At 39.8% G+C, this 22,629-nt stretch overlaps 1 protein-coding gene across 3 annotated transcripts in view; it reads right to left on the reverse strand.

Annotated features, from left to right (window-relative positions):
• Positions 1-3,042: 3,042 nt before the first annotated feature.
• ccdc157 (coiled-coil domain containing 157) overlaps positions 3,043-22,629 on the reverse strand; it is a 36,805-nt gene continuing 17,218 nt past the window's right edge. The window contains exons 5-11 of one of the 3 annotated variants that reach the window (XM_080208249.1): positions 22,379-22,456; positions 16,463-16,653; positions 12,449-12,625; positions 9,485-9,653; positions 8,452-8,591; positions 8,061-8,155; positions 3,043-3,569 (exon numbers count right to left, since the gene is read on the reverse strand). In XM_080208249.1, the coding sequence (XP_080064375.1) occupies positions 3,323-3,569; positions 8,061-8,155; positions 8,452-8,591; positions 9,485-9,653; positions 12,449-12,625; positions 16,463-16,653; positions 22,379-22,456 (1,097 nt within the window). In that variant the 3' untranslated portion in view covers positions 3,043-3,322. The remainder of the gene's footprint in view (positions 3,570-8,060; positions 8,156-8,451; positions 8,592-9,484; positions 9,654-12,448; positions 12,626-16,462; positions 16,654-22,378; positions 22,457-22,629) is intronic. The other 2 variants (XM_080208250.1, XM_080208251.1) reach the window with 2 other exon arrangements.

The raw sequence follows: 22,629 nt of genomic DNA on the forward strand, positions 1-22,629 counted from the left end.
TGGCCTCTGGCCATCATGCCTGGCCCCTGTTGCTGGGACCATATGATTGCATTCCAGGCTCACTAAATAGATGGAAATCTGTATTTCCACATTGTAAGCAGCTTTGTGCTTTTCCCCAACTGATTACGTACAAACAAATGGCCAGGAAGATTGCAACCATTTTTGGCCTCCCACTGACATTTCTCGGCCTGTTGCTCTACCCAAGCAATGCAGCAGGCCAGGAAAATTGTGCCCATTATGTTTCATAATGATATGATCTAGCTCTTCCTGCACGATATATAACAGAGTCATTGCTTACTGACTAATGGAAGCCACTTGCCACTCAACTGAAACTTTTGTATACTGTAAAATAAATTACCAGAATCATTACATAGCTCTACTGTCTTATTGTCTTCTGCTGCTTGAGTGCCATTTTGGTAAAGGAGATTAGGTAGTTGTGTCTCTTTTCCTGTTCCAGGATGACCATAAATTATGAAAACATACAGGAAATTTATGCTTCATGTACTTGTCACTTTATCTGTGACTTGTCTGGCACTTTATGCCTCTGCTTAAATAGTCATGGAAATGAATGGATGTCTTGCCAAAGAAATGAGCTAATTTGGGATGTTTCCAGCCAAATGTTAATGCTGATAACAGCAGAAATAGTGAAAATCATCTCATCTAAGAAACCAGCGTCAAAGGAATTGTGTGTGGTTGGGGCAGAGGAGATTGTAATGCTGGAGGAGGTTACACACAAAAATGATGGGCAGGAAAAGACCAAGCCTTCTCCACAAAGTTTGAAAGGGGCAAGGCTATGAACTATAATTCAAGATGTGAGTAGAATGGAAGCCAGTGCGGGTCAATAGTGAAGGGTGAACAGGAGATAGTTGGTGCAGGTGTAATTTATTAGTAAAATAAAAGTTGGAATATAAAACTAATCTCAGTGATAGTGACCATGATAACTAACATCAATTGTCCTTTCCTGGTGTGACCCACACACAACAATGTGGGTCACATCAGGAAATGGCCACTCAGTTCAAGGGCAATTAGGGATGGGCAACAAATGCTGGCCTTGTCAGTGATACACACACATCCATGACAGAACAAAGAAAACAATAGGATATACTTACCAGAGTTTGGGATGAGCTGAAGATTTTGGAGCATGGGAGACCAACAGAAGAACATTGGAACCGATTAGGGAGTCTGAGTAGCAGATGTGGTGAGATAGAGATGAAGGCAGATGATGAGTACATGGGGTTGAAATTTCAGGGGAATGAACAGGATACTGATATTACAAATTCTTGTGTTTATTGTTAGCCAATTGAGTACTGTCTTTTCTGCTTTACCTTGTAGACCGGATTCTATTGCTCAGCAACTCAGGAGGCAATAGCTAGAGAACTGCACTGATTAGCCAATGATGAAAGGTTTTCAAATTTCCTCCATCACCATTGTTTTTCCATCCTACTGTTCCCTTGTTTAAGGCTAGAAACTGGCCATAAGCATTTTGTAAGCCATAAGCAACAAGAACACACAACTAGTCAGATGTTGTCTTTCCCAGCACTGGTTTTGAATGTAAACATTTGTTCAAAAATATTTTCAACCGAGATGAATGTGGGTGGACAAAATGTTTATTGTTTTAAAAATTGGATACATTCAAGGGGAGCTAAATGGGTACATGAGAGAAATGAATAAAAGGATGTGTTGATAGGGTTAGATGAAATGGATCAGCAAGAGAGGAGGCTTGTGTGGAGCATAAATACCAACATGAATCTATTGGGTCAAATCACCGACTGTAAACGCTTTGTACTTTGTTTCCAGTGTTTCCTTTGATAGATTTTGTATATTCCCTTCCTAAGAACAGAACATTGTCTCTAATTCTGTCAACAGTATACCAGCTACCAGTCACCCATGAGATTTAGCATATTATATGACTTCATAAGTTATCTGCATTTCTATATATCTGAAATTTCTATCCAACATTCCTTCTGGTGCTTGGGAGTAGGATTTCTGTATGTTTTCTCTCAAGGTGTGGTAGAAGATGTGGAAATTTTACCTTTTGGATTCTAAAGAGTATGTATCTTAGCATAATTTACCACTGATCTAATATTTTCTCAAAAATGCATGATTGTTTTCAAATATCACTACATACTAAATGGATAATTATTTAAGACATTTCTAATTAATGCAGTTGTGTCCTTTATTTTAATTGATAAACAGAAACCCAGTTTTGTACATATAGATCACATCAGCCATTTGCTTCTGGTTAATAAGTGAACCTTAAAGATTAAATCGTATTGGACTAAGTAATCACTTACAAGTTGTTTGGAACAAGGTCAGTATGATTTTATATTGCATTGTAAACCATTTAAATTGTAGCACTGAATGCAGAATCTAAAATAAAGTATGATGAGTTTGTCTTATTTTAATTAAGTTCAATCTAAATATCTGATTAGAAAGTGATGACGTACTTATAAAAATGCTCTCATAACTACAACCTTGACAGATGAATTTGGAGGATGGTTATAAGCTGGTGTTTGCATTGTATATACTCTATTACATATAAATAACATACTGGTAAAACGGTGTATCCTTCAGTAAAAGCCTCAGAGTGTTTCTAGCACATGTTGCTGATACCAGCCAGCTCTGGGTGGCATTAGCTAGAAATTGCCACTCCAGATAGCGTGCAGAACTGCTCAATTTAGATTTCATGACAAATTTCCAAGATGTAATCTCAATACAAGCAGCCAATATTATCCATAATTTTAATGAGCGTTTTTATAAATTGGTTACTATTATCCTGTTACATTGCCTTATCCAGCAAATTACTTAAAATTCTTAAGCAAATTAGTACAACACTAAACACTACACAAACATTTCATGTCAACTATGTTTTTTAAATTCTTGTAATATGAAGAGACCTTCTGAAGACTGCTGTAGATACAGGGCTAATCTGTGGTTTCTCCTTTAATTTTTTTTCTGATTTATTACTGCACTAAAAACAGCTGTTGTGAAGCACAGAATGAAATATTCCAGAAATACAGGCAGTAGATTACAGTATCTGTGTAAGAATCATTTGCTGGTTTTATTTTTTGGTGTGATTTGTCATATTTTCTAATAGCATGATAGACAATTACACCAGGAGCTGTACTGGGGTAATTCTCCATCTACCTCATGTTTAGTGTTTTGTTTGACAGTGATTCCTTTCATTCTGAACTTTTGATCAGAGGATGTAGTAGTTAAGCAGCAAGGTTTGACATTTGCTAAGTTTTTACAAAATGTAGCACAGAGTGCTTCAGAGATCACACCCTCCATGGTATATTATAGCTCACAATGCAACCCAATCCTAGTGTAGTTTTCTGTAGTTCTTCCTCATGTTCTCAGATATGGCTTTCATACCTGGTAAGACCCCTGCCTTTTTCAGCCTTGCATAAACGCCAATGGCAGATGTTTCTGGTGAGGTAAAGACATTTGTTACAGGTTCTTTTATTTGTTCAGTAGAAGGGGTTATCTCCCTTGGCTCACTCCAAGGTCTCTGACTGGACCTGGGTCTCGTATTTACACCTAAGGTTCTTGTGGCTTTCATCATCCCTCTGTAAAATTAACATGCAAAGGGTTTATTTTTGCTATTTTTGGAATATTAGCAGAAGTCATTCAACAAAATAAACAAACCAAAAGTTACACTTTAAAACCCTCAAACACAAATGTTTAAAGACTTTATGTTTTTCCTCCATTGGTTTATATTTATCTATATTTACATACTACACATATATCGCATGTAATATCGCATGTAAACATACTTGAGGAACATAGAGTTCAATGGCCCTTGCTAATGTTCAACAGAATGTACTGAAGGAGAAGATTAAAGCCATTTTATTTGGCTTCCTATAAAAACTCCATTCCCCTGCCCTACTATTTGCTTAGGTTGAACCATGTATTGTTTCATCCAAAGCGGCATTTCAAATCCTGTTTCCTATCCATTAACAGAACCATTTATGCCTCCCTCAATCAATCATAACACCCAACACGGTGAAACCATTATCTCTACTTCCTTTGATTACTCTGTTCTGTCTCTTGGTCTTCCCTGCCATGAGCCTCAGCTCCAAATTCTTAACTCATCTAGAAGTCTGCCATCTGCACCAGATCCCAGTTGTCTAGCTGCCCTGTCTACCAACATTCCATTTACAAATTCTTTGACTTCTCTGTAACCTGCTCCAGCCCCATATTATAGCCCCTATCCTTCAGCACTGGCTTCTTGTGATCCAATACACTTCTGGGAATTACTCAAAGCAGAAGGGATCTGGATCTGGGACGGCTTAGTGGTTAGCATTGCAGCCTCACAGCGCCAATGGTCCAGGTTCAATTCTGGCCTCAGGTCATTGTCTGTGTGGAGTTTGCACATTCTCCCCGTATCTTTGTGGGTGCTCTGGTTTCCTCCTACACTCTGAAGATGTGCAGGTTAGTTTGATTGGCTATGGTAAATTGCCCCTTAATATCAGGGGAACTAGCAGTGTAAATAAACTGGGTTATGGGGATAGGGCCTGGGTGGGATTGTTGTCAGTGCAGGCTTGATGAGCCACCAAATGGCCTCCTGCACTGTAGGAATTCTGAGTCTATAATATTGAATGAGCAAAGGGAATTGAGGACTAGAAAGATATTAAAACTTTTTTTTCAGGGGAAAAGATGGGACGATGTTCAGGTGGGAAGGAATTGTTTATTTAAATATTGCAATCAAAAATGGTTGAATGGAAGGATTAACCTACAATTATACTTGGATCCTACATGGAGCAGAAAATAGTGATCATAAACATAGAACAGTACATGCCCTTCGGTCCTCGATGTTGTGCCGAGCTTTGTCCGAAACCAGGATCAAGCTATCCTACTCCCTATCATTCTGGTGTATTCCATGTGCCTATCCGATGACCGCTTGAAAGTTCCTAAAGTGTCCGACTCCACTATCACAGCAGGCAGTCCATTCCACACCCCAACCACTCTCTGAGTAAAGAACCTACTTTGGATATCCTTCCTATATCTCCCACCATGAACCTTATAGTTATGCCCCCTAGTAACAGCTAGATCCACCCGAGGAAATAATCTCTGAATGTCCTCTCTATCTACCCCCCTCATCATCTTATAAACCTCTGTTAAGTCACCTCTCATCCTCCTCCACTCTAAAGAGAAAAACCCCAGCTCCCTCAACCTTTCCTCATAAAACCTACCCTCCAAACCAGGCAGCATCCTGGTAAATCTCCTCTGCACTCTCTCCTATGCTTCCACATCCTTCTTAGTGAGGTGACCAGAACCGCACACAATATTCCAAATGTGGTCTCACCAAGGTCCTGTACAGTTGCAGCATAACCCCACGGCTCTTAAACTCAAACCTCCGTTAATAAATGCTAACACGCTATAGGCCGCCTTCACAGGTCTATCCACTTGAGTGGCAACCTTCAGAGGTCTGTGGATATGAACCCCAAGATCTCTCTGTTCCTCCACATTCCTCAGAACCCTGCCTTTGACCCTGTAATCCGCATTCAAATTTGTCCTACCAAAATGAATCACCTCGCACTTATCAGGGTTAATCTCCATCTGCCACTTTTCAGCCCAGCTCTGCATCCTATCAATGTTGCTTTGTAGCCTACAATAGCCTCCACCTCATCCACTATACTCCACCAGTCTTGGTGGAGCAAATTTACTGACCCACCCTTCAGCTGCTTCCTCCAAGTCATTGATAAAAATCACAAATAGCAGAGGACCCAGCACTGATCCCTGTGGTACACCGCTGGTAACTGGTCTCCAGTCTGAAAATTTTTCATCCACCACCACCCTCTCTTCAATGAGATAGCCAGTTACTTACCCAATTGGCCAAATTTCCCTCTATCCCACACCTCCTTACTTTCTTCATGAGCCTACCATGGGGAAACTTATCAAACGTTTTACTAAAATTCATGTATACGACATCAACTGCTCTACCTTCATCTACACACTTAGTTACCTCCTCAAAGAATTCAATCAAATTTGTGAGGCAAGATTTAACCTTCATGAATCCATGCTGACTATCTCGGATTAAGCTGCATCTTTCCAAATGGTCATAAATCCTATCCCTCAGGACCTTTTCCATTAACTTACCGACCACTGAAGTAAGACTAACCGGCCTATAATTAACCGGGGTCATTCCTATTTCCTTTCTTGAACAGAGGAACAACATTCGCCACTCTCCAGTTCTCTGGCACTATCCCCGTGGACAGTGAAGACCCAAGGATCAAAGCCAAAGGCTCTGCAATCTCATCCCTTGCCTCCCAAAGAATCCTAGGATATATCTCATCTGGCCCAGGGAACATCGACCCTCAGGTTTTTCAAAATTGCTAATACATGTTCTCTCAGAACATCTACCTCCTCCAGCCTATCAGCCTATATCACACACTCATTTTCAAAAATATGGCCCCTCTCCTTGGTGAACACTGAAGAAAAGTATTCATTCATCGCCTCTCCTACCTCTTCTGACTCCATGCACAAGTTCCGACTACTATCTCTGACCGGCCTTAACCTCACCCTGGTCATTCTTTTGTTTCTCACATAAGAGTAAAAAGCCTTGGGGTTTTCCTTTATCCAACTTGCCAAGGACTTCTCATACCCTTTCCTAGCTCTCCTAAGCCCTTTTTTTAGCTCATTTCTTGCTAGCTTATAACCATCAAGCGACCCAATTGAATCTTGTTTTCTCATCCTTACGTACGTTTCCTTTTTCCCCTTGACAAGACATTCATCCTCTTTTGAGAACTGTGGTTCCTTCACTCGGCCATTTTCTCCCTGCCCGTCAGGCACATACCTATTAAGGACACGCAGTATTTGTTCCTTGAACAAGCTCCTCTTTTCATTTGTGCCTTTCCCTGACAGTTTTTGTTCCCATCTTATGCTCCCTAATTCTTGTATAATCGCATCGTAATTACCCCTCGCCCGATTATAAACCTTGCCCTGCCATATGGCCCTATACTTCTCTATTGCAATAATGAAAGACAATAATGAAAGTGGTCACTATCTCCAAAGTGCTCTCCCACAAACAAATCTAACACTTGGCCCAGTTTATTAACCAGTACCAAGTCCAATATGGCCCCACCTCTTGTCGGCCGATCCACATATGGTGTCAGGAAACCCTCCTGCACACACTGTCCAAAAACTGCTCCATCCGAACTATTCGATCTATAAAGGTTCAATCAATATTTGGAAAGTTAAAGTCACCCTTGATAACTACCCTGTGACTCCACACCTATCCATAATCTGCTTTGCAATTTCCTCCTCCGCATCTCTATTACTATTTGGGGGCCTATAGAAAACTCCTAACAACGTGACTGCTTGTTCCATCTCATCCAATCCAAAACATGATCTCACTATATTGCCTTCATTTCCTTCATTTGATTATAAATGCTTCAGGGAAAACAATATAAATCTGATCCCAAAATACACTTTTTCAAAAATTATTGGTTAATGAATTCAATTCCAATATTTTCCATAACTTTTAACACTTAATTTCAAAAGAATTCCTACAATTACAATGCCCACTCTTTTTATTACTGATTGTTGGTTTTGTTTATATTGTTGTAATTATTCAATAGTTTACAGACACTCACATTTTTTGAAGATCGCCATATTTTGATCAAGTATTTTGTGGAAGAGCCACATTGGGTTCATTGACATGGATGAGAGTAGAAGGGCCCATTCTTTAACAGTTCAGGCAATTTGTTTGTCACCAGAAAAATTAATTCTCCATCATATTTCAGAAAAGTTAACTTTAACATTGAAGGACACACCAGATGCAATTTCACATTCAAGCCATTTCTCACTGAGACCAAATTACTCATCATCTCTTGTGTACTTTCTATAAGCATGTTTGTAAAGTTATGATTACTCATACTACTCTTCTACTAATCTATATTTGCTTACCTCACTTTTAAGCTGGTTAGCAACATTATTGTTGTAGGTGGGGTTAATTAACTAATGTTGAAAGTTAAATTCTAGTTTGGGCTGATACTGATGAATTAATTCCCCCCTCCCCGCCCACCAAACACAAAGAATTGGATGGGGTCCCTTACACTGTATTAAGCTGGTTCCTTTGTACATTCCCATCAGGTTTTGGTCCATCTTCTGGCAGCCCTGAGGGTGACCAAAGCTTTGTCTGAGGAATGATCTAAAACAAAGAGGAAAAAATGCACTGTATGTGAATGCACACCTAAAATTCATATAGTGTCTAAATTAAACAGCTTCTTGTTGTGCATATCATGTCACCTGAATGATAAAAATAAAGATTGCCAATGAGAATATAGCACCAGCTCAAAACAGGAAGTGTTTTTTCTAGTTAAGCTCTGTTGATTGTTTGAATACTTTCAGCTACAAATTTTAGCATTATTGAATTAAGAAACCAGGTAGAAGAAAGAGAAAAGGGGCTTGAAGGGTTTAGCTGTTTTGATTTTTACCAACTCTCACCTTTAAAGCTCCTTGTTGTGTACTTTCCTGAAGCTTTGTGAGGGTGCTTCTCAATCGGGAATTCTCCTCTTCCAGAATATTAATGCGCAAGCTGTTTGCTAGTAACTGTTTCTCCATGTCCTGTGCAATATCACCTATACCTATCAGAAATAATACACATCTGATAATTCGCACTAAACACACTCTGAAGCACAAGTGCAAGTTGTTTTGTGGCAAAGATAAAATGCATAATAAATCTATTTCACTTCCTTCCATTCCATTATTTACCCCTTCATTCTCTTGTCTTCTTTCTCTGACTGAGAGCATTTTATCCAGACGCTAACCCTGGCCCTATCCCTATAAACCCCAGACATTTTAGCATGGCTAATCCATCTAATCTCGATATCATGAGGCACACTAAGGTTCAATTTAGTGTGGCCAATTCACCTAACCTTCACATCTTTGGATGCATAGTTCAGTAGAGTTTACGTAACTTTCAGCCATGCTTCATGTATCCAAACAAATCTGATGCTTTCCTCACTCAACTTGTGCATGAGTGGGGCTGTGTGGTCACAAGTAAAGAAATACCCCAGGAACTGTCTTTTAAAACTGGATTTAAACATAGAATCATATCATAGAATCCCTACATTGCAGAAGAAGCCATTCAATCCATTGAGTCTACATTGAGTCTCTGACAGATTATTTTACCAACCCCCTCTAGCCCGTCCTACACTGTAACCCTACACATTTACCATGGCTAATCCATCTTGGGGCACCAAGGAGCAATTTTGCCATGGCCAATGCACTTAGCCTGCATCATCTTTGGACTGTGGGAGGAAACTGGAGCACACACACAGAAAATGTGCAAACTCCACACAGCCAGTCACCTGGAATTAAACACGGGTCCTTGGTGCTGTAAGGCAGCAATGTTAACCATAATGCCACCCTGGCATGTTTCATTTTGAATGATGTCTTCGCATTTTCATTAGGTGCTTGTGTTTTATGCTGCTAATTTAGATGAATTCAAAATGTTAAAATAGTAGAAATTTCTTACTCTCACACTGTGTTTCAGGTGGCATGTTTAATTCCGGGAAAGCCACCAAAAGTCTACACTGCTCCTTATATTCTTGAACTTGGCTCTCTAACTGGGACAGATTCTTTTTTAGCTCAGTCATGGACTTCTCCAGACCATGCTTTTCTTGCTGTAGCTGATCTGTTAGTTGCTGAAATGAGAAAGAAAACATGAAAAATAAAATTGGCTTTTATCTGGACTGTACTTAAGCAGGAACTAAGCTTGTCCAGGGATGGATATGCAGACTAACAAGTTATAGATCTTGATTCTTCTGTGTAATAGAAAAACATAACAAAGTAGTTCATGATCTCAAGTTGGACATTAAAGTACATTTCTATTCTAATTTATTTAGATACATCATCAAAACCACAACATGTATCCCACAACAGGGCTGCCTTCATTTATCGCGTGGGCCAGGACTGAATTTTCCCACAGATTTTTCATGATGTGCTCTGTTATCATACGCTACAGTGAATGTTCCAGCAGATGTTATCTACTTGTGTTGGTAGCAGCCAAGAGAAACTCATCCATCTGACAACCGTGTTGAAAAATGGCTAAATCTATTACTTTTATCTGTATACAGACACTGTTTCCACTCTTTGTCATGCAGTCATGCTACCCTTCATTTCTGCCTTATGACTCCGTTGGATTCTGCCAGCAGAACCAGCGCCATTCTCCACATTTCTCTCTCGAATATCTGTTTGTTCTTAAACAAGGCCCTTGCCATCCACCATAATTACTGTAGATCAATAAATTGATATCTTGGTTTTGATTAAATCTTGATTCAAAGATAGAGAACACTTGCTGCTTATTAAAGCCCCTCTGCCTAGTTATACTGCACCATACAAAATGCCACCAGCAAATCATGTCTTGGTCCCTCTCCCTACTCCCAAGGTATTTTCTCATCTTCATGTACATCATCTTGTATCATCCATTTCAATGTTTCTGTAAAACTATTATCTACCAATCCTCTAATTTCACTGTCTCACCAAGATACAACCTTTTTTCCTCCCTCACCCTGTGAGCAAATTTCATCCATCTTGTCTCCTATTATCTGCTCTCCCCTGAATTTACTGTTTTCCTGTCTTCCCTAAATGTCTTTCTCCATTTCATCCCTTGATCTTATCTACTCCTGCAGTCCTGTCAACTCCCATGATCACTGACTGTGTCATCTTTGAACATTTCATTATATCAAACAACCCACTTTCCCTTATCTCCTGCCCATCTGACTTCCTTTGTGTCCATCCTTGGAAAAACAATTCTCAGTCAAGTCTTTTACAACTGCACTTTCCCATTATTTAGCATACTACTCACCATAACATTTCAGCAGCTACCAATTTACTAAACCACTCCCTCACATCTAACTTTGATTTACACAACTGGCTGTGTCTTCTAATTTGGTGTGAACTGCAGATTTGTATAGACAATACTCTATTCCTTCATCCAAATTATTGATATAGTGAAAAACTGAGGCCACGGTTCAGACCTTTGAATGCTTACAATGTGCCAAGCAGGGTAATCACTTTATGCCTACTCTCTGTCTTCTACCTGTCAGTTAGCAATCCATATCTCAGGGCTACCTTCAATTATATGCACTTTTATTTCTGTTAATAACCTGTGGTGCAGAACTATATCAAATCCTTCAAGATTCCTTTTTAAACTCACCACTTCAGTTGCATTTCAGTGAAGTGTACATTAAAGGTATAATTACTGTTGCTACTTCAGCTGGCACAGAAAGAATAGCATAACAACATAGGAGCAGAAGTAGGCTATTCAGCCCCTCAAACCTGTTCTACCATTCAACTAGATCATGGCTGATCAATTACCTCAATGCCATTTTCCGGTGCTTTCCCATAATCCTTGATGTCATTAATATCTAGAAATCTATTGATTTCTGGACATATTGCATGACTGAGCTTCCATAGATTCACAGGAACAGTGCCAGAATCTAGAATTTTGAAAGATAAACACCAATGCCACCTCTTTCAACACTCTGGGACATAGATCATCATCAGCTCCTGGGGATTAACCAACTATCAGTCACATTAATTTCTTCAGTACCACTTTTAATTAATTTATTTCAGTTCCTCGTTCCTGCTGGACCCTTGATTCTCTATTATTTCTGGCAGGTTTTTGTACCTTCCTTAATAAAAATAGAAGCAGGATTAAGCCATTCATCCCTTTGAGCCTGCTCCACCATTCAGAATGATCATGGCTGATCTGCTATCTCAACACTATACTCCCTTGCTCTCCCCATATCCCTTGACACCTTTAGAGTCTAGAAATCTATTTTCTTCTTAAATATATTCAGTGTCTCGGTCTCCGTAACCTCCTATGGTAAAGAATTCCACAGGTTCACCAGCCTCTGAGTGAATAAGTATATCTCATCTCAGTCCTAAATGGTCTACCCAATAGAAGATTGACACAAAGTAATTATTTAATTTATCTCTTATTTCCCTTTTCTCCATTATAAATTCTCCTGTCTCTGCCATATGTCTTTACTGAAGTACAGTTTTACCTGTGGTTGATTTTCTAAAATTTAATATACCTAGAATTGTCATGGTGGCATAACGCAATGCGCTGCATGAAACAATACCACGTAAAAGGTAGTATGTGGGGCCATCTTCATAATTCCCAAGCCATTTCATTATGGGGAATAATCAAGTAAAATCCATATGCTTCCACATCAAAAAAGAGGAATGTATTTAAATGTTAGCCACCCCAGCTGTAACTGCAGGGCTCCTGAAGTTGAACACAACAGTAATGCAGAGGATTAACAATAAGAATCAAACCCAGCTGTTCATTCAATGTTTTAGAAGACATAAGTGGAAAATAATTAAGGAATTTACACAAATATCTGTTCTGGTTAAAAAGTCAGTATTTGTAATTTGCTACCTGAAAAACTTTCGACATTATTAAAGATTTCCTCAGGTTCTGAGTACCCACCCCTTGTTGTTGGAGTTGCTCCTGTAGATTACTCTTTTCTAGGTTGACTGTCTTCAGTTGTTCTTCCAGCCTATCTGTTCCAGCCTCAGACTCAGCTAATCTAGTGTTCAGCGTTTCACGTTCTTCATCCAAATTATCAACTCGTTGTAGCAGAACTTTAATCTTTGCTTTTAGAGACTTGATTAATTAATGAAAAGCACAATTAAAATTCATTTTTTTCCTCTTAAAATTGCCTTTTAATAAAATCTGAAGCATTGCTCCTTTCTGGTTAGCAATATATTGCAATAGTTACCTTCTGAATATATTCAAACTGTGCCTTGTTGTTATTGTGAAAAGGGTATTACAACATTTATTCTAATTTCCTGCTTTCTTAAGGAAACTATATTTCCACATTACAACATTTGGAACATTCTGTGCAGTTCTGGTCACCTCACTGTAAGAAGGATGTGGAAGCATTGGAGAGAGTGCAAAGGAGATTTACCAGGATGCTGCCTGGTTTGGAGGGGAGGACTTATGCAGAAATGTTGAGGGAGCTGGGGCTTTTCTTTTTACAGTGGAGGAGGATGAGGGGCAACTTAGAGGTTAATAAGATGATGAGAGCAATAGATAGAGTGGACATGCAGAGACTATTTCCTCGGGTGGATGTAGCTGTTACAAGGGGGCATAACTATAAGGTTCATGGTAGAAGATATAGGAGGGATGTCCGAGGTAGATTCTTTACTCAGAGGTGGTTGGGATGTGGAATACACTGCCTACTGTCATAGTGGAGTCGGACACTTTAGGAACTTTCAAGCGGTTATTGGATAGGCACAAGGAGCACACCAGAATGATAGGGTGTGGGATAGCTTGATCTTGGGTTTGGACATAACGCGGCACAACATTGAGGGCTGAATGGCCTGTACTGTGCTGTACTGTTCTATGTTTCTATCTATGTTTCTGACATTGGATGCATTTTAAAAGTACTTAATTGTTTCTTTTTTTCCTGTCTCAGGCCTCTACATGTCAAATGTAATCACCCCTTCCTTGTATACCCAAGATGAAGATGATCTGTTCTCCGGGTTCAACCCCTTCCTTTTGCCAACAAGCCAAATCGCATTCTATCTCTGAAACCCTATCTCTCTATAGTTAATTTTCATCTCTTTTTCTCTGGAGCTGCTCTTGGTTGTTCGAGATTGGCCTAGTGCTTCATGTCGTTAGTGTGTGCCTAAACTGGACAAGATACTGGGCAAGACGACAGCTCAGTGACTATCGCTGATTGCTGTGCAGACACATGGATTTGGGCCGGTGTCTGTGGGAGTTTGCGCATTCTCCCTGTGCTTGCGTGGGTTTTCTCCAGGTGCTCCGGTTTCCTCCCACACCCCAAAGATGTGCTGTTAGGCTGATTGACAGGAATAAATTGTCCCTAAATCAGTTTCCCTCAATCTGGATGGCCATAAAACATTAGATAGGGGTCATGGGTAGAGAGGTGGACTGGTGGTGTTGAGGTGGCGGAGCGGGCTCCTTGGGCCGAAGGGCCTGTTTCCCGGGCTGATTTTGTTCTTTGTTCTTTGTTCAATCATAAGATCTACCAACTAACTTCCCTTCCTGACCACCATACTAACTCACATGGTAACTGGTTCCCAATCCTCAGAAACTTTCTGCCTCCTTTTAAAAATTGTTATCATCACATGTACCTCAAAAAATCTACCATCAAACATTTATTATTGCAAACCATTACCCAATCTTCAACTTCCCTTTCTTTTCCAAGCTCCTTGTACTGTTGTTTACCAGATACATCCCCATCTCTCCAGCAGCTCCCTGTTAGAATGAATGGTGTTTATATGGAGTTGGCAGAATGACACCGGGACTCCAAGAGTTAAACTATGAGGAAGAGATTATACAGGAGAAATTAAGAACATAAGAAATAGGAGCAGGAGTAGGCCATCTAGCCCTTTGAGCCTGCCCCGCCATTCAATAAGATCATGGCTGATCTGTCGCGGCTCAGTTCCACCTTCCCGCCCTCTCCCCATAACCCTTAATCCCCTCTCTTATCAAAAACCCATCAACCCGCGTCTTAAAAATATTCAGCGAGGTAGCCTCCACCACTTCAACGGGCAGAGAATTCCAGAGATTCACCACCCTTTGAGTGAAGAAGTTCCTCCTCAACTCCGTTCTAAACCGCCCCCCCTTTATCTTGAGGCTGTGCCCCCTAGTCCTACTGTCTTTTTTGAGCGGGAAGAGTCTCTCCACCTCTATCCTATCCATCCCATTCATCATCTTATACGTCTCAATGAGATCTCCCCTCATTCTTCTAAACTCTAACGAGTACAAGCCTAGTTTATTCAGCCTCTCCTCATAGCTCAACCCCCTCAACTCCGGTATCAGCCTAGTAAACCTCCTCCGTACTCCCTCCAAGGCCAAAATATCTTTGTGCAGGTGCGGCGCCCAAAACTGCACACAGTACTCCAGCTGCTGTTGTACTCCTTGGAATTTATAAGGATAAAGGATAACTTGTTTGAAGTTTTCAAGATATTAAGGGAATAGGAGGATAGATAGAGAGAGGTTTTTTTCTGCTTGTTGGAGAGTCTAGACTAGGTAGCATAGTCTAAAAATTAGAGCTAGACCTTTCAAGGTTGAAAGTAGGAAACACTTCTGCACACAAAGGATGGTAGATGTTTGGAATTTGCTTCAGCAAACAGCAAATGATGATTTTATATCCGAGATTGATACATTTTTGTCAAGCTGAGGTACTAACAGGAACAAACGGATTTATGGAGGTAGATCACAGAACCGGCTCAAAGGTCTAAACGGCTTATTTGTGTTTTGATGGTCTTAACTACGTCTGAAATTACTAATGGTATTGTTTAAAACAGATGACTGCGGAGTACCCAGTAGAAAACTAAGATACTGTTGTTGAAGCTTGTGTTAAACTTCATTTAAGTCTAGGAAACCAAAGGCAGGTCAGAGTGGGAAAACAAATACAAGTTAAATAGTGATTCACAAGGTGGTCAAGGTCATGTGCAGCCAGAACAAAGATGTTCAGGGAAGCAGTGATCTAATCAGCATTTTATCTCCCCTGTGTAGAGAAAAGATTTTTTTAATTAATTTTTCTGATTAAATTCACTTGCACTGCAAAATCTGCCAAACTCATTGTCCAGATAAAAAACTGAGCAACAAATGCAGTACACTAGAATTGCTGTCTCAAATTAAAGCAGTTTATGAAGCAATGTAGAAGAACAAGGTTGCATCTTCTTGGCTTGAAGGGAAGATTTCAGGTGAAGTAGGCGTGATGCGAAAATTAACAAGGGGATTACAGTGACCAACTCTTTGGAAAGCAGAGAAGATTGAGGAAAATGCATTTGATGACAAAGATCATGTCTGAGTTAGCAGAATAAAAAAGATAAAGCCAACATGGGATTGAAAGGAACAAAAACAGGGACTCATGGATTGAGCTGGTAGTCATGGATCTCTCTGAAGAGAGGAAATCTTGTATGAGAGAAAAGGAGAATATTTTTAGAAACTGGTGTGAAAAACCTTTTTTTGGAATCAGGTGATTGATGATCAGGCATAGAAGCCTAATAATGACATTCAAATTTGTTATAATGGTGTTCCTGATGCTGAACATTGTGATTTCTGTAATGTCATGGCAGGGGCCAGGGGCAATTGCAGCAAGACCCCCACTAAAATAAGTAGTGATTTGGACCTCTTGCAAGATTTTCTGCTCTCATCAGTAAACCCCACCCAAAAAAAACATGAGCAGAAAATCCTGGTCTTGGAAATGTAGTAAATGATATTTTTATAAACGACTTATCCTCACTCTTTACTCTTTAATGCAGCTATGATGCACTATATAGAGTCCTTTCTCTGACTTCCTATCCGCTTTCCCTTCCTGTTGATTGATACAAACCCAGCATTTGATGCCGTAAACTGGCATAAGAAAATTGAACTGAACCAAGAATTTAATGTAGCGTTAATTATGGACTAAATGTGAAATGTTGGTGTGCTTTTTACATTGCAATTTGACAGGTTCATTACCTCTTCATGTCGCAACATGTTGCTGATTTTCACTTTTTCTTTTTCTAGTTCGCTGCTAATTGTTTTGAGCTGTTGCGCTGTGCTCTCCAGTTGACTAGTTAATCTTTTAACTTCTTCTTCAAGAGTCAGTACCACACTTTTGTCTGCCATTTTGGTTCTCATTTCTTCCAGCAGCGTTTTCTTTGAGAGCTCTAGAAACAGAATTACAATTCAAACCACATTCCTATAATTTTGCCACTTCTTTAAGTCTTTTTTTAATTTTAGGTGATTAGTGTCTACGAGCAAGTTTGTGATGTGCTTACTAAATCTGGCTTCCGAATCTAGGGCAAAATCATAGATCCATATCAAATTAGGTCTAAGAGCTAGCCAGATTTTGCAGTGTCCATGCCAGGAGTTGGCTCACAGATGCCAGTCTCCTTGAATCCAAACTAAAAGAACATTAGATTCAACACTCATTATTAGTCAAATCACCCCTGAACAGGTATGCTGATCCATGTTAAAGACACTGTGATAATATTTTTGGATCATGGATATTTGTGTTTTTTAATTCATGGGATGTAGGCAGGGCTGGTAAGGCCAGTATTAATTCCTCATCCTTATACTACTAAATAGTTTGCTAAGCCATTTTGGTGGAAAGTTAAACCACACCATTGTGGGTGTGAAATCACGTATACCAGGTAGGGCAAGGACAGTAGATTTCCTTTGATAGATGGTATGAATGAACTAGTAGAGCTTTTACAAAAATTCTCTGTTTCATTAGGTTTCCTTAGTCACCATTACCAATACTAGCTTTTTATTGACTGAATTTCTCAAGTTGTTATGGTGGGATTTGAACTTATATCTCTGAATCATTCTTCCATTTATAGTCACTTTACTACGGTATCCATCTCATGTGAATGAGATGAGGAATGTGTAGATGGTTCTCATCATCAACAATCCCTTAAGTCAGCGATGATTCTTCCTTATGGATGGCTGGGTTTAAGTGAGATGTTAGTATTGACTGTGGGGTTTGGGCTTATAAGCCCTATTTTAGCTCGAAAGGTTCTCCCGCAATGGGGACATCAGTTGTTGGCTGACAGAGGTAGAATTGTGGGTAGATTGTTGACTCCAGCAGCTGCTCTCTCTGTCTCTCTTGCCATGCTCTCAGTGAATGCTGCTGTTTATTGAAAAGTCTTCAGCATTTTGACGATGGATCGCAATTTTGGTTGTGATTGAGTATCAGTTTCCCTTGTGATGATGTTAATGGAGCAGACCTTCATGAGGCTTTGAGGTAGTCTTTGAAATGTTTTCTTGGGCCCTCATGTGAATGGGCTCCCTGGTGTAACTCAGAGTAGAGCATCTGTTTTGATTTCAGCATTCTACTGTCATTCCCAGTTTATCTCACCTCATGTGATTATCATGACTTCTATACTTGTCCACATCATGGAGGATAGTTATGTTTCTTCCCTTGGCCTCCCATTTATTTCATAAGATTCTTCTAAGACAGCATTGGTGATGTTCTAGGGTCTTGATAAGGCATCTGTAAAAGCTGTCCAAGTTTCAATATCACAGAGAAACATGGGGAGAACCACTGCCAACATAATTCGAGTTTACTGTCAGTTCTGGTATCACAATTCTCAAAGACTCAAAATATGAATTAGGAGTGGGAGTAGACCATTCAGCCCCTTGAGCCTGCTCTGCCATTCAATACAATTATGGCTGATCTGACCATAATCTCAGCTTCTTGTTCCAACGTATCACTGGTAACCTTTCACCCTCTTGTTTATCCCAGACTACAGCTCAGCCTTAAACATTATTATTCCTATGAGATTCATCTCCGAAACTCTTGGCCTGGGGTTCTGCTCCTCCCTGTGTAACTGGATCCTGGATTTCCTAACCCAAAGACTACAGTCAGTAAGGATGAGCAACAACACCTCCTCCATGATCATCCTCAACACTGACGCTCCGCAAGGCTGTGTCCTCAGCCTCTAACTATGCCTAACTATACTCCTTATGAGTGTTTGGCCAAATTCCCCTTCAGCTCAAATTTCAAGTTTGCCGATGACACCATTGTTGTGGGTCAGATCTCAAACAATAACAAGACAGAGTACAGGAAAAAGATAGAGAATCTAGTGAACTGGTGTGATGACAATAATCTCTCCCTCAATGTCAACAAAACAAAGGAGATAGTCATTCAACTTCAAGAAGCATAGTGGAGGACATGCCCATCTACATCAACAGAGATGAAGTGAAAATGGTCAAGAGCTTCAAGTCTCTAGGTGTTCAGATCACCAACAACCTGTCCTGGTCCCTCCATGCGGACGCTATAGTTATGAAAGCCCACTAACACCTCTACTTTCTCAGGAGACTAAGGAAATTTGGCATGTCTGCTACAACTCTCACCAACTTCTACAGATGCACGATAGAAAGCATACTTTCCGGTTGTATCACAGCTTGGTTTGGCTCCTGCTCTGTCCAAGATTGCAATAAACTACAATAGAGTCGTGAACGAAGTCCATCACTCAAACCAACCTCTCATCCATGACGTACCAACCGACTCAAAAACAGCTTCTTCCCTGCTGGCATCAAACTTTTGAATGGATTTACCTCGTATTTAAGTTGATCTTGCTCTACACCCTAACTATGAATGTAACACTACATTCTGCACTATCTCCTTTCCTTCCCCATGTAAGGTATGCTTTGTCTTCTATGTCCTTCTGGTAGTGTAGTGACCAGGACTGCAAGCAATACTCCAAATGTTGCCTAACCAAGGTTTTATGCTGCAACATGATTTGCCAATTCTTGTATTCAATGCCCCGGCTGATGAAGGAAAGCATGCCATATGCCTTCTTAATCACCTTGGCCACCTTCAATCTAACAAGGATATCATCGGAGCTAACCAGGATGGCTTGTACTCGTTAGAGTTTAGAAGAATGAGGGGAGATCTCATTGAGACGTATAAGATGATGAATGGGATGGATAGGATAGAGGTGGAGAGACTCTTCCCGCTCAAAAAAGACAGTAGGACTAGGGGGCACAGCCTCAAGATAAAAGGGGGGCGGTTTAGAACGGAGTTGAGGAGGAACTTCTTCACTCAAAGGGTGGTGAATCTCTGGAATTCTCTGCCCGTTGAAGTGGTGGAGGCTGCCTCGCTAAATATTTTTAAGACGCGGGTTGATGGGTTTTTAATAAGAGAGGGGATTAAGGGTTATGGGGAGAAAGCGGGAAAGTGGAACTGAGCAGCGACAGATCAGCCATGATCTTATTGAATGGTGGGGCAGGCTTGAAGGGCTGGATGGCCTACTCCTGCTCCTATTTCTTATGTTCTTATGTTTATGTTATAAAATCTCTCTCCATGCTGACGATCATTTGTTGTACAGATATGACCATTTGTGTCAATATCCAAACTTTCTGACACGCTGTTCCAGTTTGGTATGTTTTCAGGCAACGAACTAAATCTTGAATAAAATTTGCTTTTTTCTAATTAGTTTTTCTGTATTAAGCCTCTCTTTTGAGTTATTCCCCTTTGATTTGGCTTCTGATAATTTTACTGACTTGGGAATATTTGTGGCATGTGATTTCAACAATCTTTATTATAATAACTTCAGGCCTTTGTTAGAAGGCACAAAGTAAGACTTTGCTCATTGGTCAGTGTTGTCCCAATCACTTGCTGGTTGTATCAATTCTGTTAAAATCCTGATTTTACCTAAATTTTCAGATTTCTTCTGGGCTATTCCTATTTTTATCATTTTTTTAATCTCTTGATCAATTGATTTCTTTTTGTATTTGGAATAACAAACGCCCTCAAATTCATAAAATCTTTCTAGAAAGATCAAACCCTCAAAGAGGTCTTGCTTTGCCAAATTTTTGCATTATTACTGGTCTGCCAATACTCATAAGCTTATCTATTGGGTTCACTGAATTTTAGACAATGACAGTTCCCTTTGGACAACAGTGGAACGTTACTCTTGCCTCCCCATCTCCCCTGTTTCATTATTATGTTCACAGTTACTGGCTTGTGTGAATCACTATATAGAAAATAGTATTATGTTGAGCTCCCTTAAAATATCTCCCAATTCAGAAATCACTTTGGATTTAAGTTCTGCTTTTCCCCCTATTCCTACCTATGCTAATCAATTTTTCCACCTTCTCTAATTGTTTTATCCTTCCACCATTGGTTTGAAATATTTTAAAGGCCCATGGGTATGTTTACTTCCTTTATCTAGTAAGGGTGAATGGTGTTACCAAATCTCATTTTTAGTATCTTTAGGTTCACAATTTTGCCAGTAAACATTTTGCTTCCTTTTCCTTCTCCATTTCCTCACAGTCCTATTGATCATTGTTTAAGTGTCAATCCCATTTTCAAGGGTGCTCTTTCATGCATTTATAACATTATTCAAAAAAAATTTGGACCATCTTTACCTAACATTAAGATATTTTGGAAGCATGACTTGAATACTAAGCTTTCTAACAACATACGGCAGTCAAATGTCTTCATAGTGCATTCTTTGTCATTGTGAATTAGACATAGTCTGCTTAAATTTGATGTTCTTCATTGGCTTTATCTTTCTAGAGCTAAACTTGCTAGGATGTGCTCTGGACTGGATTCTGTCTGTGTGAGATGTTATCTGGCTCCTGTAGCACTGTTTCATATGTTTGGCACTGGAAATATGTTTGGATCATGTCCAAGACTGACTTCTTTCTGGTCCTCTGTATTCTCAACTTGTGGTAGATCTATTGATATTAACCCTATTATTGGTATTTTTGGGGTAAACCCTGATGAAATTTCTGTAGATCATCACCAATCAGATGCCTTGGCCTCATTGTTTGCATGTTGATTTGTTTTATTCAGTTGGAAGCCTGTGACTCCATCCTCCCACTTTCAACAGGTCAAGGAGATGATGATGTTTGTTCAACTTGAAAAGATTAAATACGTCTTACGCAGATCAATTAAAACATTTAATTCAGTCCGGCAACCTCTATTCATTATTCTGACAACCTTTTTCCAAATTGAATAATTTGGTCTGTTCTTTTTTTTCTCCTTTGTTTCTTTATCATCCCCTTAACATTTTCTTTACCGTATTTTACGATGGAACTTTTTGTACCTTTTGTAAAAACCAATAAATAAAGTTTGAAAATAAATTAATGCTCTGATGTAGGCATACTGAAAGTGGTGGTGCACTGCAGTTGCCAGACAGAAAGGCCCCTGTTGGCATTTCAGTACATATGTGGCCAGCTGCTTAATATATTTAAAACAAAACTGCTTTACAGGATGAAAGCTGGTAACCAGATGAGTAGAAAACCATTGGGAAGTGCCTGAGGGGTTGCCAAGAAGATGAAGGTTAATGGGGAAAGCTGGGCTGTGATCAAAGTAATGCTGAGGGAATTAATGAGCACAAACAATCTTGGCACCCATTGAGACGCCGAGAGATCCGAGTAAAAGATGAAAATTCCTCGAATCTGACCTGATCCTCAGTTTAAAATTTTTTTAAAAATAAGTAATTCACCAAGGTTCCTTTAACAGCACTTCGCAAACCTGCCACCTCTACCGCCCAAGGGCAGCAGATGCACTGACACACCACTACCTGTAAATTCCTCTCCAAGTCACACACCATCCTGCCTTGAAATTATATCATTGTTACTTCATTGTTCCTGGGTCAAAATCTTGGAACTTCCTTCCAAACAGCACTGTGGTTATATCAACACCATGTGGACTGCAGCTGTTCAAGAAAGCTGCTCATCACCTCGTTCTCAAGGGCAATTAGGCACAAGCAATAGCTGCATTCCTAGCTAGCAATGTCTACGCCCTGTGAAAGAATATTTTTTTTAAATGAATTCCTCTCATCTGCATAAAACCCACCTAGCCAACCACAACTAAATCACAATCAATCCTCAAAAAGTGAAAGAAATACCAAGAAGAATGTATTCCAGACTTACCAAGGTCTCTTATGAGAACATGCTGCCCTTTAACCTCCTCCTTCAAGATTGATAGTTTCTCTTCTAATATAGCACTTCCTAAAACAGAGCTACAGAATTAAAATCAGGACAAACTAAGGAAGATATCTCACAGCTTTTCACACTCTAGCTCTGCCCAGTTGGACACAATGACAGACTGAAAGTGGAAGGATCCTCTCATTTCAAGGTGAGTGGGAGATTTTGGTGATCAAATACTTAAATGAGTTCACGGA

Source organism: Carcharhinus amblyrhynchos, chromosome 20, assembly GCF_965287045.1.
Source record: "Carcharhinus amblyrhynchos chromosome 20, sCarAmb.v2.hapA, whole genome shotgun sequence".
NCBI lineage: Eukaryota > Metazoa > Chordata > Chondrichthyes > Carcharhiniformes > Carcharhinidae > Carcharhinus > Carcharhinus amblyrhynchos.